Source organism: Plasmodium chabaudi (genome assembly GCF_900002335.3).
Source record: "Plasmodium chabaudi chabaudi strain AS genome assembly, chromosome: 8".
Classification (NCBI taxonomy): domain Eukaryota; phylum Apicomplexa; class Aconoidasida; order Haemosporida; family Plasmodiidae; genus Plasmodium; species Plasmodium chabaudi.
In genome coordinates, this window is record NC_030108.2 from 797,504 (window position 1) to 816,611 (window position 19,108).

At 23.6% G+C, this 19,108-nt stretch overlaps 4 protein-coding genes and 1 non-coding gene across 5 annotated transcripts; 4 read left to right on the plus strand and 1 right to left on the minus strand.

The window, feature by feature from the left end:
* Positions 1-579: 579 nt before the first annotated feature.
* PCHAS_0819700 (conserved Plasmodium protein, unknown function) lies at positions 580-5,878 on the plus strand (the record flags this gene model as incomplete). The annotated part of the gene is made up of 5 exons (XM_016797886.1): positions 580-2,114; positions 2,210-2,786; positions 2,887-2,985; positions 3,127-5,250; positions 5,426-5,878. 5 exons carry the CDS (start codon positions 580-582, stop codon positions 5,876-5,878), a joined length of 4,788 nt encoding a protein of 1,595 aa, XP_016653793.1.
* A 791-nt stretch (positions 5,879-6,669) lies between these two features.
* Positions 6,670-8,042, plus strand: PCHAS_0819750. The gene has a single exon (XR_007844656.1). It is a non-coding gene; the product is annotated as a telomerase RNA (non-coding RNA).
* A 1,654-nt stretch (positions 8,043-9,696) lies between these two features.
* Positions 9,697-11,589, plus strand: PCHAS_0819800 (ATP-dependent DNA helicase Q1, putative; the record flags this gene model as incomplete). Its single annotated transcript, XM_732877.2, has 1 exon — positions 9,697-11,589. One exon carries the CDS (start codon positions 9,697-9,699, stop codon positions 11,587-11,589), a length of 1,893 nt encoding a protein of 630 aa, XP_737970.2.
* A 1,606-nt stretch (positions 11,590-13,195) lies between these two features.
* On the plus strand, positions 13,196-15,390 carry PCHAS_0819900 (conserved Plasmodium protein, unknown function; the record flags this gene model as incomplete). The annotated part of the gene is made up of 4 exons (XM_016797887.1): positions 13,196-14,559; positions 14,925-15,033; positions 15,134-15,213; positions 15,327-15,390. The coding sequence occupies 4 exons, from the start codon at positions 13,196-13,198 to the stop codon at positions 15,388-15,390; spliced, it is 1,617 nt and encodes a 538-aa protein (XP_016653794.1).
* Positions 15,391-15,929: 539 nt separating this feature from the next.
* PCHAS_0820000 (dihydrouridine synthase, putative) lies at positions 15,930-17,525 on the minus strand (the record flags this gene model as incomplete). The annotated part of the gene is made up of 1 exon (XM_730906.2): positions 15,930-17,525. The coding sequence occupies one exon, from the start codon at positions 17,523-17,525 to the stop codon at positions 15,930-15,932; it is 1,596 nt and encodes a 531-aa protein (XP_735999.2).
* Positions 17,526-19,108: the final 1,583 nt, after the last annotated feature.

The following is a 19,108-nucleotide window of genomic DNA, read 5'->3' on the forward strand; positions in this document are numbered from 1 at the left end:
TTATTTTTTTTGTCAAATTTAAATAAAGGGAATTATCCTATTAATGGTGCCCATTTTTTAACTGAATAAATAGTATTATTTTTTTTCCATAATAAATAAAAAATAATTATTATTATATCTTTGGCTAGCATATATGTTAATATATCTGTCTATTATATAAAAGAAATATATATATAACGGGGTAGGTAAATAATAATTATGTAAATTAAGTTCATGTGTACTTATTCGTAAACTTCAATAGGAAACTAATCCAACGACGTATTAGTTAGAAAAATATTTTCATTTCGACTGTATAAGAAATATGCATATTTTTGTTGTTATTTTTTCAAATTTATTGGACGAGGTTAAATTGGGAGAAGTATACGAATAATACACAAATCATGTGCATGCATATGTGTATACATGCATATATTAATACATTCTTCACGCTTTAAACTTATGTATGCTCGTAAGTATGTTTGCTGCCTCTTATTAAATGAGAAATATATATAAGTTCCTTCTTTTTTGTGTATCTCCCCATGAATATAAGATTGTAGATAAATAAAATACATGCTGAGATTAGGGGGAGGGTTTTAAAAAATGGTAATAACTATTGTAATTGCATTATTATTTCTTTTCAAATTAGTATGCTGTAATAATAATAATAATAATAACAATGAACATATCCCTTATGATAAGACTTATGAATATTTAGTAGACATTTCAAAAAATAATAATAGATTAATATGTGTGCAAAAGGAGTATAATAATTTAATATATTATACACACAATAATGATTGTGACCCTCATAATACATTTAGTTTTTCTTTTAATTCTACATTTAAGTTTGATGAAGAATTTTATATTTATTATAAAAATAATAAAAAATCATTTATTGAAACTGAAATAAGTCCATATATGGCTATAGGTTCATGTATAAATTGTTTATTTTTAGATGAAATTAATTTATTAAGTTTATATGGATATACATTTATATATAATAACTCAGACGACTATTATTATAAAACCTATTACAAAGGTATCCTAGATTTACATCATGATTCAAATGTTTATACCAACAAAGATAATGCAATTTCAAATTTGAACGAAAACAATTTAGTTGAAAATGATGATATTACAAAGAATGGAACAGAAACAAGTGTTATGCCATATATGGATGATGAAAATGATAACACCAATTTAGGAACAGACTCAATAAGTGGATTACATAATAGTGAAATAGAAAAGTTAGATAAATTTTTAAAAGATAATACAATACATTATGCAAATGATGAAATAAATAAAGAAAATAATATATCAAATTTTTATGATTATTCATTTAATAAAAAGATTATAAATGATTTTTTTATGAATTTTAAAGAAACATCAAAAAGAAATGAATATATAAATGGGAATATATCATTTGATAATTATAAAGACACATCATTTATTGATACACTAACTAATATTGTATATAAAAAAACGGAATGTAAAATATATATGAATGATATAAATAAAAAAAAGATATGGTCTAATATTATTTTTATTAATTTTACAAAAAATTTAAATATTTTATCACATATTAAAAGGTATAGTGGAACATACAAACAACTTAAGGATGCATCATTGGGTCGTGTAAATAATGAATACTGTAAAAATAAGACTAACATTAATGAATATATAAAAACAACACTCGATCTAAATAATAAAGAATATTTAATAAATAATAATCTTTTTATTTTACTATCTAATGATGATATCAAACAATTAGATGAAGTTATATTCTGCTCAAGTGATAAACATAATTATTCTCCTCTATTCTATATTAATAATAAAAATATATCTATAAAATATGAAAATATTAAAAATAAATATATGTCTACAAATGGAAATAATTATGTTTTTTTAATAAAAGTTTTATTTTATAAAAATAAAATTAATTTAATTTTAGTTGATTATATAAGAGGTTCTAGTGATCCTATGGAATTGGCTATCCCATTTTTTTATTTTGCTACTCATTCTTATTTTTCACAATTTGTTCATTTTTTTATAAAAGACAACTTGATAGGCTGGATCCAAAAAAGCAAGGTCCTCTACCTCACGTCGATCAAAAAAATTGTTTCCTGTCTAGCAGAGTAAGACAATGCGTAAAAAAATAAACGAATATCAACATGCATCCTCTATCCTGCAGCAATATTTTACGCTTCTTTTTTTTACTTTCTCGAAACAGGAGCACACGCTATAGCAAAAAAAAGTACGATGTGATATCAGTGGAAAACAAAATAATATCAAATATATTTTTGTTAGACTTGTGCCACTCAATATTTAAGTTCATAATATTTGGGAGATACAATCCAATAAAGGATTATTCATTATATAAGTCAATAAGTTTTGAAGCTATTTTGTTAAATATGATAAGTACATTCAAATTGGATGAGTTAAGAAGTTATAAAAAATATTTTGAAAAAATTATAAAAAAAGAAATAAATAACATAATTAATATAAAAAAAATAAAAAGAATGGATGTATTTGAAATTTTAGTTGTACCATCTGATAGTTATATTAAATTTCAAAAAGTTTTATCAAATGTATTTAAAGCTATATTTGATTGTGGAGGTAAACATGTTTCAAAAATATTGCAAATTGCAATACCAAGAGCTCATTATGATATGCTATACAGTTTTAATTGTTACAATTATCAATTACATAGTTTTTTAGTTAATCTTCTTGATCTTTGTAATTATTATTATGAACATTCTGATGTTAACAACTTATTTAAAGAGAGTCACAACATTCTCAAACAATTGGTAAGTTAGTAAAATCGTAAAAAAAAATAAAAAACGCCAAAATGTTTTTCTTCCTTTTTTAATGCACAATTTTTTGGGTTTCTCAACAATTCCTTACTAGATCAATCTTGCCTTGAATGAAATGCCCAACTTGATTCCTTTTAATCATGACAAAGACCTTATCAAGTATTTCATTGTTATTCTTTACTTCGGAGATGATGTAATGCAAAAAAGAGAAAGCATATTTGCATGCCTGTACAATATGTTTTATAGCACATTGCCTTTTCCATTTTGTTTAACTTTTTCTAACTTTTTCTAATCTTTTCTAATTTTTTCTAACATTGTTTAACTCTTCTTTAAGATGTTCTGTCTGGATAAGGAAAACTCAACGTACATACAACTCATACACGAACTGAGATATTTGAATATATCACATGCAATAATGATTGCATACTTGTCTGGAGATAAAGTAGGGACCCTTTGTTCATGGGAAATAAAAAATAAAGAAACAGATGGAATAGTAGAATATGGAAAAAGTATATATGACGTTCCAAATTTACTTGAAATGAAATATATTACTTTTGAAGATTTTAATATATATTTGAAAAAAGTTGGAATTGATAGTTCAAATATTATAGAATCAACATCAATGTTTTTAAAAAGATTTAATAATATTTATTTTGGGGATATACATGTAATAATAGAAAGTACAAATAAATATGTCGTAAGTATTTTTTTAGTTTCCTTTATGGCAAACGTTGTTTTAATTGCTGGTGAACTTGTAAAAGATTTGAAAAGAATTTATATATATAGAATATTTAAAAATATATTTATACAAAATTATGCTTATAATATAACAAAATATTACACATTTTGGAATACTAAAATTTATGGATTCTCTCAATATGAACCTGAATGTATGCTACTATTTAATAAATATAATTTATATGAAAAATATTACAACAGTGGTTCTACACTTATTACTGATTCATTAAGTTCGCAAAATCTAGACAGTTTAAAAAAAAAAAAATTGGACAATAAAAATGAAAAATTTGAATATGATCATGGTATTTCCTCTTCTCTGACTAGCCATAATAAACAAAATATGCTTTACCAAAATGAAGAACTTATAGAATATTTTTCTCAAAAAAAAAATAGCTGTTTATGTGATAAAAATATGATTAATAAATCGAAAGGGGAATATGTTGTTAGTGAATATTTAAAACTTCGATACAAATTTATGAATAAAATAAAAAATACAAATAATGAATTATATAAACAAATGTTAAATTATAATTTTTTTAATGATCCTTTAGATATATCATATAAAACAAAACGTTTTGAAAATGAACAATTAATAGACATATGTAAAGATATAAATTTTCAAAAAAATAATTTATGCTTATTTCATAAATCAAGAATTATATTAACTTATTTATATTTATTATCATCACAACCAGATTTTATATTTTATGTAGTTAGTCCATTAGTTTTTATAAAGCCACAAAAATATTGTGATAAATATGATATACCATTAGTATTAAATCATATGCTAAAAAATCGAAATTTTTATAAAAAAAGTTCAAAAATATGTATCAATTATGCATTTGCACATTTTATATCAGTAGGGGATCAAACAAAAAACCTAGTCGTTACAGCAAAACTTAGTGGGACTATGGTAAATATAAATACAAGTAATTTATTATTACTCCTTCCCATGAGTAAACGGGTTGATATATTAGATTATTCTCAAAACAATGAATATGATATTAAAGAAGAAATATTAAATGAATATTTTATATTAGGTAATCCATATACTCCTATAAATATCATTTCATATACTTATAAAGATTATGATCAAATTAAAAAAAATTCCCATGTCACTATTTTAGGAGCATTCATAAAACAAAACGATAAAAATTTTGTTACATATCATAATATTACTGAAAATTATGATAAAAAATCTGGTTGTTCAGCTGGACACTTGTTTGAATTAGACGGTAAACCTATATGCTTTTGTAATGCACTATCAACTCAGAAAAATAATGTAAATAGCGAACATACTAAGGATGATACTTATAACAATTGTATATATCCATTTTGTGAACAAAGTAAACAATTTTGCTATATAAATGAAAAATGCGTAGATGGGAAATGTGTTTGTATTGATGGATATTCAAGAAATCCTATGAGTTCTTTATGTGAAAAAAATAATGAATGTATTTTAAATTCAGAGGATACATGTAAAGACCCAGGAATGTGTGTACTAGCAGACAATCGTTATGTTTGTTTATGTCCATTTCCATATGTTCGAGTATTCAAAGATTGTTTACACCCAATGGCTGCAATAAAAATGAGGCTTATAATTTTTAGCAATTTTAAAAACGATTTTTCAAACGATGAAAATGATGCTTTCAAAAAAGAAAATTTCTACATAAACGTCTTTGGCTCTATGCCTCAATACATTAAGGAGGCCATCAATAGTGTAAGATATTTCATATAAAAATAGGATATGTCAAGGAGAATCTACGTGAATTATTTGCATGCTACGAAGTGTTTACAGGATTTACTACCACTTCAATAATTAATATGCCCCCTTTACATGCATAAAAGAAGCTATGCAATGTGCTATATATATTTTTTTTCTTTTTTTCTTTCAGATAATTAAAACAGATCTACGATATCGAATTTATGTTAAGCCAATAAAAAAATTTAAGCATGGAATAAAGACAACGGTAATTATAAATCAAAGGTCTGATCCCAATGAACCCACTCCTATTGAAGTATTTAATATTTTTTTAAACCAATTAAGTGATTCTCGATCAGCTTTAAATAATGGATTTTATTCATATTTTGCTCGGTTTACATATATAGAGTATGTACATGCTTTTTCAAGAAATGAACATGTTTCTTCTTTTTATGAAAGTTTCATAAAATATTTGCCAAATTTTTTGATAAATAATTTTAAAGTTGATGCATTTAATGAAACCTCTATCTTTGTGTGTATAAATCTTATGATACTAATTATTGTTATATTTATGCTGTTTGTTTATTTTATATATTCGTGCGTGAAAAATATGTTTTTACGGAACGGCCAAATAAACACCTTTTGAAAATAAAAATTAAAGAAAGCCATATAATAAATAAATACAGTTATTATTAACGAATGTAGATTATATGTAGGTATACATATGCTGCTACATATGGGAGGATTATATATTTACCCTCATTTGATAGTTTACCATTTTTATCATAATTATCGTTATTCTAATTTTGGTTATTTTTATAATTTTTATGGCTATTATAATTATTTATTATTTTTTATTTTTTTTTGCTATGAAACACTTTTCTACAAGCGTAATATTTTGATGGAGCACATCCCTTATGGTATCACTAATTTTTATGTATTAAAATAAAAATATATAGAGACCTTCTATGTTTTCAATAAATTGGAAATACATTATTCTTTTATAAAAATTACCAGAACACATAAATACTTATAAATGTATTGTAGTTATTAAAACAAATGATACACACATACACACAACGAAAAAAAAATAAAATAAAAAAAAATTATAAAATGTATTATTTTTTTTTATAGCTATTTATCACCACTGTTGCGTTAATAATAAAGAACAAAATTATGACTTGTTAATGCATAAACTGCTTATTTCACCGCTTTTAAATAAAAAAAATATGAACAGCTATATAAGTATTATTTATGCATCCTTTTTTATATGCATGCGAATGTAAATATTTCACAACATTGGAATGAAATGACTATTTATTATGGCTCGATAAAAAAATAATAAAATAAAAAACGACAAGCATATATAAGCACAATTTAATTATAATTTTTTTAATTTTAATAATTTAAATAATATATAAATACTATAATATCCATATATATTTAATTCATATATTTTATGTTATTTTTTTATTATAAAAACTTGTTACATTTTTTTTTGATACATTTGTGTAATTTATTTTGTGTTTTATTTGTTATGCTTGTTTTATGTTTTTATTTTTTTCATGTGTTTGTTTATAAAATATCCATTTCATTGCTTATGTTGTTTCATGTTTTTTTTATTTTTATGTAGTGGCAAATTTACCTATATTTCCATAACAGATTGTATCTTTAAAAAGTTATATCTGTACATGTGTTTTTCGTCTCTTTGTTTCTATATTCATCATTACAAATATTTTAATTAGTTTTTTTTTATTCTTTTTGTTTATGTATTTGGGTGTAATTCTATTTTTCTGTTCTATTTTTTTTTGTTGTCTCCCTATTAACAAGTATTCTTAATAAAATACCTTTTAATTGGGGGTGAAAAAAAAAGAAAAAAGAAAAAATGAATATATAAACCCAAACTGGCATGGGAAGAGATTCTCACCCTGAACCCTCCTAGTAGCTGATTTTTTTCTCATAAGTAGTTAAACTTTAATTGTGATTATAAAAAAATTAAAGAAAAGAAAACGATAGCATATGGTTTGATTCTTTATTTTTTTTGTGTGTAGCAATTAAAAACGAACATGGGGTCGCATACTGGTTTAGAGCGGAAGGACTCATAATAACGCGCTGTTATTTAAAGCTCATAAACTTTTTGTATTTTTGAAATAAAATTAAAGTAAAATAAAATGGATATCATTTTATATTTGTCTTTTTTTATTCAAAATAAACAAAAAGAACCATATGCTTCAATCAGTATACTCAAATGATGCGCTATTTTATCTCTCAAGTCAACCAGGAGATAAACCTATTTTTTTTTATTATATCGTTATAAGGATGAAAAATATGTATTTATAGTTTCTTTTTATATATGTAAAAGTTTATGAAAAGAATGCTATACATATATATTTTTCATTATTATGGCGTAAAAAATTAATATAAATTAAATAATAATATATAATAAAAAAAAAACGTGGCGAATTAATACAGCATGCATACATTGTTGTATTTTTTCAAAGCAAGAAGGAATAATGTGTAAAATTCATTTTTTACTTAATTACTCCTTAATCGATGGTTGGTATCTATCGGCATTTTTTTTCTCTCTTTTATAGCTATGAAAATTATGTACAATCATAACTTTCTACTAAAAAAGAAGTAAAAAAAATGTTTTAGTTTCATGAAGCAGTTAGCTCTGCGTGTATACAATAATAGGTTGTTACATTACAATCATGAATTCGATAGAGTAACAAAGGCTTGGTAGCATTCCAACTATTTGGAGTGTTACGTAAATTCGAACTGCCTCTATAACGATTACAAAAACAAAATACACAAGATTGCAAATGTATACATGTGTATATGTATCCACATTTTGTGTATTCCACTGAAATAGATTGCACATTTAAAAGGGGGAAGATGGGGTATAATGCAAGTAGTGAAAATTTATCAAAAAATGTCCCTGCATATTTATATATATTTATGTGGGTTCATTTTCTGGAAATTTCTCGCTACATGAGCATAATATTTAGGAGAATTTTTTCTTAGGTCAGCATAAACAGAGAGTATATTTTCATTTATATTTTGAAAATATAATAATTCGATTATTGTCAATGCTTGTCTTTATAATATAAAACTCGCATCCTGCATATAGCTATATTTGCCAACTGTTTATATTTCATTTTTTTACTAAAAATAAATTAACATGAATTTTTTAACTTTGAAACTAGCTGTCCACATAATCTATTTGGAATGGATACCCATGTTAAGAACATTAGAATATGCAACTTTTTTTTTCTTTCAGAGAATGTAATTTTGTGTGGGGGTCAATTCAATTTGATACCGAATAGAATGAACAGAGGAATGTGCCTTGATTTTTTTTCATATCGAAAAACGCAAAAAAAAACAAAAGGAAATGCAAGTTATGCATATTTATATTTTGTTTTCTATTGATATGGAACACTTTTACAATTTATCGAGATTATTGAACTGTTTTGATTTTTTTTTTATGTAACATGGTATATTGTATTACTATTGTCATATATGTTTCCATATTTGGTTTTATGTTTTGCTTTGAGGGTATTCACTACCCTTTGAAGAACACTTTCAAAATAAATACAAATATTTACTAAATAAAATCGCAATACATTATTTTTATAAATTTATAAACTTAATTAAAAAATATAATTTAATATTTATCTTAAAGGTGTATTATCCTATTTGTTCTTTTTTTCTTAAGCTTGCCCATTAGTTTTTAATGGCTAGTTATAGTTTTCCATATTTTGTGAATATATTATATACACTGTTTAAAAAAAAACAAATTTTATAAGACAAAAAAATTTCACAATTTTATCAAATTTATGAACCTATCTGAAAAAAAAAAAAAAAAAATTTTGGGCCCTATAATACTCTTGTCATTTGAATAAAAACTTGGATAAACAAATTTGCCTAAATAGGAATACACACAAAAATGGTATGACAATTTTTAAGGATTACAAAAAATTTTAATACATTCAAGTTTTAACTTTCATCATTTCGTTTATTATCCCTTTTTATTATTCCTTTTTTTTACGTTAAATTCGAAAAAAATCCTACGCTAATGTGTCACAAAAATGTAACAACTTTTACACAGGGGCACAAGAGAAAAAAATATGTGCACAATAATTGTTTATTTGTTTTATTATATTTTGTTCTTTCAATTTTTTAAATTGTACAGGAAATATTCGGAAAAATTCGGAAATATTCGAAAAACGATTTTATTGTCATCCACTTTTTAAGATTAAATTTCGCAGTTTAAAACAAAAATTACATGGACAAAAAATTGTGAAAAAAAGGGGTGAAATAATAATATATTTTAGTGTAATTTGATAAAAGGGAAAGATTTTTAAGAAATGGATAATAAGCCATAAAAAAGGTCAAGCGATATGTCATAAAAAAATAGTAATAAGGAATAGTTGGAAAGGATAATAAATAAAGTAAAAAGTGAAGATGAGCGAAATAAGGGTGAAAAATGGTAAGCTGGAAATTACAAGAAAGAAAGATGAAGATCATACTAAGGTAGACTTACTGGATTTATATAAAAAAAAATATCAAAGCATAGACATAAATAAAGCTAAAAATGTTTTAAATGATTATTTTAATTATCCTGATTTTAAAGAAAAACAAATAGAGTGTTTAAATGGAATTAAAAATTTCGAACATATTTTAAATATTATGCCAACAGGGGGAGGAAAATCTTTAATATATCAAATAATGCCATTAATTGTTGATGGTATAAGTATTGTAATTAGTCCTTTAATTTCATTAATACAAGATCAAGTAAAATCTTTAAGAAATAGAAATATTTTTTCTGAAACAATCAACAGTTCTTTAAATAAAAAAGAAAATCAAAATATATTAGCTATGCTAAAAAGTTTTAATGATTGTAATATAAAAGTTTTATATATTACTCCTGAAACAGCTACAAGTCCACAATTTATACCACTTTTAGAAGAACTTTATTTAAATGGAAAAATATCTTTAATATCAATAGATGAAGTACATTGTATTAGTACTTGGGGTTGTGACTTTAGAAAAAGTTATAGACTGTTAAGTAAATTATTGAATACTTGTCCATACGTTCGAATATATAGTTGTACAGCTACTGCAACAAAACATGTGGAAAGAGATATAATTACTAATTTAGGATTTCATGATTTGAATAATAACAAAAATGATAATGAAGACATAGATATTCATAAGGGATTAAAAATTGTAAGAACCTCTTTCAATAGACCAAACATTAAATATGTAGTAATTTATAGTGACTTGTTAAAAGTTGATAAAAAAGAAAGTATATGTGATATAGTTAGAGAAAAAAGAAATGAAGGTAAAACAGGAATTATTTATTGCTTTAAAAGAAAAACATGTGATACGATTTCTAAATATTTAAGAGAAAATGGAATACAATCATTAAGTTATCATGCAGGTTTAACTAATAATGCAAGAAAACAAATTCAAGACAAATGGATTAATGGTACTGTAAAAATATTAGTAGCTACAATAGCATTTGGAATGGGTATAGACAGAAAAGATGTGTCATATATTATACATTTTAATTTGCCTAAATCTATAGAAAATTATTATCAAGAATCTGGTAGAGCGGGTAGAAATGGAAATATTGCATTTTGCTATTTATATTATTCTAAGGAAGATGTAGAAAAATTAGCATTTATAATAAAAGGGTGTTATTCAAACTTGGATGCGTATAATCCAAATATGGAAAAAAAATTCGAAAAAGAAATGCATAATTTAGAGTGTGTTCACAATTTATGCATTACTCAAAAATGTATACGAACCCAAATTTTAAATTATTTTGGAGAATCGTATCAAAAAGGCAATCATAACAAAGATGAAAAATCTGATATTAATTATTGCTGTTCATATTGTTTTGATATTAGAGGGTCTGTGGATAAAATAATGCAAATAAACAATTTATATCAACAAGAAAATTGGAACCCAAAATTTCATAAAAAAACAAATGACTATAATAATGTAACATCTTATGAATATTCTTATAAAGGGAAAAAACATAAATTAAGCGACTACGATTCCGATTCTAATCATTACGAAGAAATTGGATATGATGATTACAAATTAAATAATAATAGGATTAAAGGATTTGTGCCTTTTCAAAAAGCATCTTCAATTATATCAAAAGATATACGAGAAAAAGGGATCGTTGAAGTTATGAAAGAATTAGAAAGACGTGAAGAAATGGCAGAAATTAAATTACAAGAAAAAAATGATAAAATTCCTAAAGTAAGCAGATTAATACCTAGTTGTGTTAATATAAAAAAGAAAAATATAATATCATCTTTCAAAGTTCCTCGAAAACTATAAAATAATTCATATATTTACAAAAAAAATTGAAACATTTGAGTGACCCTAATTCATATTTTCATAAAATCCATATACATATGATATGTGTGTGCATATATGGAAGTGTTAATACTATCTATGAAATAATACACATGATTTGGTTCAAAATAATAATGTTCCTGTATATAGCCAACTATTTGTGTTTATTTTTTCCATAATTTCCGCTTTTAAATATACAATGTTAAATGCATATTTGCTATTTAAACTTTTTTTATTACACTTTTAGTGTTTAAGTTTTGGTTATTTTTTAGTATTATAGACTTTTTTTATTTTGTGATAAATGTTTATGCCTTTTAATATGCGAATTCCCTTCGCTACACATATAAAGGAAGTAAATATTTACACAAAAATAATATGTAAATAATTTTACAAATTAACGGTATTGTAAAAGGGGAATAAAATGTAACGGAGTATATTTTTTTATATTTTCTATTCATCAACAAAAACACGAAAGAGAATAATAATTATTACATAATGTTTGTAATTATAGTAATATACAAATCGAAACTTCGAGACTAATTGGCAAGCAATGTATGGACAACAATAGTGTAGTTGAAATATCGAGCACACACACATATATAATGTGTATATTTTATTTATCTATATTTATCTATATTTTTTAATTGCTAACTAAATTATAAAGATCGAAATTTTATAGATGCTATACTGAAATTCAACGTTTTTAATGAATTTATGATTTTATAATTACATTATTGATGTTATGAATTTCCCACAATTAAAATATTGTCTCTTTTTTTCATACACACATTTTTTTATGTATATGAATTATTAATATTTTATTAGTAAAAAATATGAATTGGTAATAAATTAATTGTAAATCCGTAGAATTATTCTGAATTGTTCATAATATTATAAATAGTAAAAAAAAAAATTGTAATTTTATTATAAAGAATATAAAATATTATTAATTATACAAATTTTTAAATAAATAAAATTATATAAAAAAAAAGAAAATTTAAATTAAAATAAATTATTTAATATTTCTAGTGTAAAATATTATAGTAATTTCTCTATACCTTTTTATTTTTTTGTTACCATATCAGTGTAAAACTAAATGGTGACGCAATAAATAATAATAACAACATTATAAACAATGATTAAATTAATAAACATAAGAAATTGATGTTCTTCATATTTTTTGTTTAATTATACAAAAGGAATAGTTAAACTATTTAATAATATTCTATAAAATGTCGTTTTATTATAGGTGGTGTAAAAGTTGTGTATAAAATTACAACTACTTATTTTTATTTATTATTATTTTTTTTTATTTTCATAATAATTATTTTATTCATTGTTTTTATTTCTATAATATATATATAAATATATATTTTAAAACATTTCGAATTTTACCGAAAATTCGTTTTTTTTTCCTCCCGCAACTAAACATGAAAAACTTATATTGAAGAAAACACAATAAAAGAAATAAAATAATTTTCAGCTAATAGAAAAATTATTTGCTATTAGCTCAAATTGTATTTTTAAATAAACAACAAAATCATTAATTAATCAATCAAATAAGTTATAAAGAAATTACGCAAAAAAAATGTTTTTGTTTAAGAAAAAGAATATAGACAAATCCAAAGCACCATCAACTAAAAAACTAAGTTCAGACTCAATTGCACAAAATGGTTTGGAAATAAAATTCGATAAAAAAACATCTCAAGACTCTGAAAGTAGTTCAAAAAGTAAGAAATTTTTTAATATTAAAAAATTAAAAATATTTTCTCGATCTAAAAATCATGATATACCAAAAGATAACAATACAATAAATGTGAATAATAATGACAAAAATAATAATATAAATAATTTCAAATTAACTAGCAATAAAAATGGGCTACCTATTAAAGGAAATGCTACCCCCGATATATTGCACAAGGATATTTCAGTTTTCCATAAAAGTCAACTTAGTAAATCGAGCACAAAAAGTGAGAAATCAAAGAATGGAAGTGTAAGAAGTGAAAGTTTAAAAAGTGAAAGTTTAAAAAGTGAAAGTTTAAAAAGTGAAAGCATAAAAAGTGAAAGTATAAAAAGTGAAAGTTTAAAAAGTGAAAGCATAAAAGGTGAAAACATAAAAAATGAAGGTTTAAAAAGTGAAAAATCGGGAAGCATTTTCTCAAAATCAAAATCATCCTTGTCTTTAAATTCAGATAAAATGTCTTCTTTATCAAATGAAAAAATAGAGACCCAGACAAAGAAAGAAGGTAGTGTAAAATTAAATTCGTTAGCTTCAAAAAATTCCATAATAAATAACAAAGAATTAAATAAAAATGAAAAAAATAAAAATTCTGTAATTATGGAAAAATTAACCTTAAAAAATATATTTAAATCACCATTTAATAATACAAACAAAAAGACACCAGAAATTAACAATATAAATGAAATACCAGACTTAAAAGAAAAATTTAATCATGCAAAAAGTATATTTGATAAAAAAATTGCCTCAAAAAAATCTATTAATAGTTTATGTAGTAAAAACAGCGACGATCCTAGTGAAAAAAACACACTTAACAAAATTGAAATCTTTAATCTTGTAAATCAAAAAAAAAATGTAAAAAATAAGAATTTTTTTATGAAAAAAAAACCAAATATTAATAAAACCGATCCAAAATCAATTTTAAAAAAAAAAAGCAGTAATACTACAAATTTATTAAATAGAGAACCAAGTGTAAGCAATACACAACCACCTGCATCAACAGTTATGGCTTCTGAGATAAAGGAAAAGAAACATGACCTAGTAGAAAGAGCTAATAAAATTGAAAATAATCAACTTAAAATGTCTAACGATTTAAATAATGCACGTGATGACTTATATATAGGTCACATTAATACTAACCATATTGTAAACAAACAGATATTGTTCAACGTTGATCCCCCTTTCCTCTTTACTGAGAATTCATTCGCTTTATGGTACTACTATACATTAATGTTGACATAAATAATAATGAAAGTGAAATTGTGTATACTAAGTTTTTTAGCGATACTATATTGAGGGTATTATGTGTGTATATTTTTTTTGTATAAAATTTATTAAACAATAGACTGGTATGCTAATTATTTAAGTGATATAGAAATGAGTATTTACAAAAGAGATTTGGTTATACTATTGTTTTTTATTTATTGATTTCATATTTTCAGTTCTATATGGTACATTTTATATTTCATGTTTTTTTGGTATCCATTTAGTACACGGTTTTTCACACACACACATATATATGTGTTTATATTACGAGCCATTAAAATTATACACACATTTTTATGCATATTTAACGCAGCCCTATCATGCCTATTGGTGACGTAATTGAAATGATACATTCGATATGTGAAAATAATAAAGACGAATCATTTAAAAAGCTGAACGACTGCAAAGAAAACAATCAAAAGGTATGTGCATGCTCTTCTTTGTTTGAGAGTTTTTCACCATTTTTTGCTTCCCGATTTTTACTTCCCCATTTTTACTTCTTCATTTTTTGCCACTTTGCAGATATCGAGCACTTTGATGCTCGCCCTTGGCGCCTTGGATGGAGAAGATGATTCGGTCATTTCCAATTTGAACAAACGAACGTAATAAAAAAGGAATATTTTTTCATCGTATCTTATCTTTATATGTGCCATAAAATTTATGTACACATACATATATGCATAAATTATTATCAAAATTGTTACAATTTTTACAGGGAATTGCAAAAGCAAAATTTAAAGGAGGCATATGATGTTGTTGAGTCAATAAATGGAAATTAAATTAAAAAAAAAATTCAAAATAATTCAAACTATAATTAAAACGCCATTCTAATGGGCATTGACCATCGAATGGATAATAAACATAAATAAATTCAGCACAAATAAATGATGCAACATAATTAAAATTAATAAATTGTATGCATGAGACATAAAAGATAAACAAACCTCGCAATTACGAAGGATTTATATCATGTATATGTGACAGAAAAATTAATAGATAAACATAAAATTTGTGAGAATGAATATATTCTTATCATAAAACTGGATAGGTATATGTCTGTGTATTTTATTTATACATGTAAAACTGTTTAATTATTGTCATTCCTACCTTTTTTAAATAAGAAAATTTTAATATATAACAAATAAAAAAAAAAAAATCATAACCAAATAAGTAAGAGAAAACTTTGAAAAATCTTTAAGATGCCAATTTTGTAAAATTCAAAATAAAAAATATATTAATGCGAATCGTGGAATTGATACTATTCATATGTATGTTCAATAGTAGTTTGTTTTAAAAAAAAATAAGCATTCTCAAAGTGTTAATAATTTTTTATGTATTCTTGTTGTGCTTTATAATCATCGAGCATTAAGTCTAGACAACCTGGAGCAATATTATCAACATCAATCATAGCTTTATCTAATATTTGAGCGCAATTTAAAGTAGATGCATATGTTCTTATATATGCATCTATTTTATTTCTAAATAATCTATGACCAGGCATACCCTTAAGTACACCAAGTATTGGCTTCAACAATTCAAAAGCATTTACTAAACTGTAAAAAGATGAATTTTGTTCTAAATAGGATTTATATGCTTCTAACACAGTTCGTCGACTATAAGCTGTAGCTAAAGTATCATGGTTATATACAAGCTTATCTGTTTTTGCCAATACAGTAATATTGTCCATACATGCTCTTCCAATCATAACACCATATAATGGATTTATATCATAATCTTCAACCTTTATATAATTATTATCAGTATACTTATTATGATTACCCGTTGTTTTATTTATTGGCACATATCCATTTAATAATGCTACTCCTTGTTCAATAGATTTGATCCCACCATTTAAAGTGAATTTTAAGTTTGGATATAATTTACATAAATCAAAAACCTTATTATATTCTAAAGGTGGTACACTTCTATTTTGTTTTGGATCTAATCCTTTTAACCATGCTTTTCTTGAATGTATAATAAAATGTTCACAACCAACTGATGAAACTGTTTCAATAAATGATTTTAAAAAAGAAAATGAATCAAGATCATCAACACCTGTTCTTATTTTAACAGTTACAGGAATTTGTACTTTTTTTTTTATTTCATAAACAATATTTTTAACGAGTTCAGGTTTTTTCATTAAGTAAGCACCAAAGGCTCCTTTATTAGCTACTTTTGTACTTGGACATCCAACATTAATATTTATTTCATCATATCCAGCTTGTTCTATTAATACAGCTGCTTCTGATAAAGATGTAGGATCAGAACCCCCTAATTGACAAACTATTGGATGCTCATTTTTATTGAAACCTAAATGTTCTTCTAAATTATTTATATTATATAACAAAGTATTATCAACAATCATTTCAGTCCATAATTGTACTTTTTTACTAATAATTCGAACCAAAGCTCTAAAGTGGCGATTTGTTACATTTATCATAGGGGCAACTTGTATTAATGGTTCGATTTCACTTTTCCTTTTTCTGTATAAATCATTTAATGATTGTGATATATTTTCTAATTCAAAAATGGGTTGGTTAACCCCTCCCAATGTGTCATCTATATTATTACTTGATAAAATCGACATGTTTTTTCTCTTTAAATTTTTAATTTTCTCCTTAGTGTTAATGTTGTTTGCAATGAAGAAGACACCTCTGTTGTTTTTTCCAAAAGGTGTACAACTTTTAAATAGATTTATATCAGTATTTATTTTTGTATGTCTATTATAATTTATTTGATTGTCAATATTATCTTTATTATATTCGATTTTATTTTTTTTATATAATTTAAAAGGATTTTTATGATATACCCTTATAAGAGTATATTTACTCTTATTCAGTTTTGCATTACCATGATTTTTAAAATATGTAAAATACATATATAATATCAAAACTTTTACCAATATAATTCGCATTAATTTTTATTTTATATTTTTTAGCTAGCTATGTTGGAAGAACTATATTGTTCTTTCGTTGATTTATTTAGCTATTCTCTTAAATGATCTTGGGTTATTTATTTTTATTCATTTGTATATTCCCATTTTTATATAAATATTTCTGCTTTATTTTTATTATATTATTATTGTATTTATATATATTTTTATGGTGATTATGCATAAAATGCCAATACGAAAAAATTATAAAAAAAAATGAAACATCATTGGATAATATTTTAAAAAAGTAAGAGATCAAATATGATGATTGTAGATCTTTTATAATACTTTATGAGTTACATATTTTTAAAATTTTTTTCAATTTTTTTTCAACTAAGATTATATTTGATAGGTAAGGAAAAACGTGTAGGAACGATTTTCATAATATTGTGGTGCCCTTATTTCCATTCATACATCACCATGTTTTGCAAATACAAAATAATATGTAATACTAACATATGCATTAGCCTGACCAAATGAATATATAAATTTTTTGTAAAAATTGGATGAACGACTTATTATTTTTTAATAACTTGGAATATACCGACAGCATTTTGTATCTCTACATTTGTAGAGTATAAAGACGTTTCGATACTTTTTCCTTTTTTATAATTCATTATTTATACTTATCAGGGCAAAAAAATAAATGCTGATGCAAAAAATTAAGTTTTATTTTTTTATATAAAGTGTGAGCCTCAAAAAGGGGACTACCCCATATTTATTTATACTTATAAAATCAGAACAAAAAAATTGTTTTTTTTAAATTCGAATATTATAAACAACTTCATATAGACAGTAAGAGAAAAGCACGTGAACATTTAAAATGATAAGAGTGGCAAAATTGATAAAGATTGTAGATATGTTGATAAATATAACATTTAAACGAGCCTATGTATGGATGGACACCTTTTGAAATGTACATACATATTTAGAGAAAATAAAATTAACCTATGTTTGTATATACATTTATTATATGTTTTCTGAATATTTCTAAACATGTAAAAAATGTACACCCTCTTTGTTGAAAATAAATTAAAAAATATATCCATTTCACAAAATAGTTATTTTTTATTTATTAAAAAAATAATGAAGAACAATATAGAATATTAAATAAAAAAAAGTTATTCTCTACTATTTTATGATACATAAGTTATGTTGACAAAAATTGGATGCATACTATATATGTCACAAGTATTTCAATTTTCAACAATTTTTGTATTTATCATTTTAGTTTATATTCGTCTTAATTTTTATGATAGTATTGCCAAATGGGCATAATTAGCAGATGTACCTATATAGACTGTACTGATGGTGGAATGTATAGTAATACATATTTATTAAAAAAATAAATTAAATCTAGTTGAAAAATAATAAAATAAATTTCATCGTTATTTTCATAAGTTATTCAAATTAAGGTTACATTAAATTTTTTTATTTTTTTTTTTTGGCACCGTAGCATATTTTTTAGACGATTTTTAACGACAGCATATAAAAAAAAATTGCGAATTATCTACATAAAAAATAAAAAAAGGCGTATATATATATTTTTTTATTTTGATATAAAT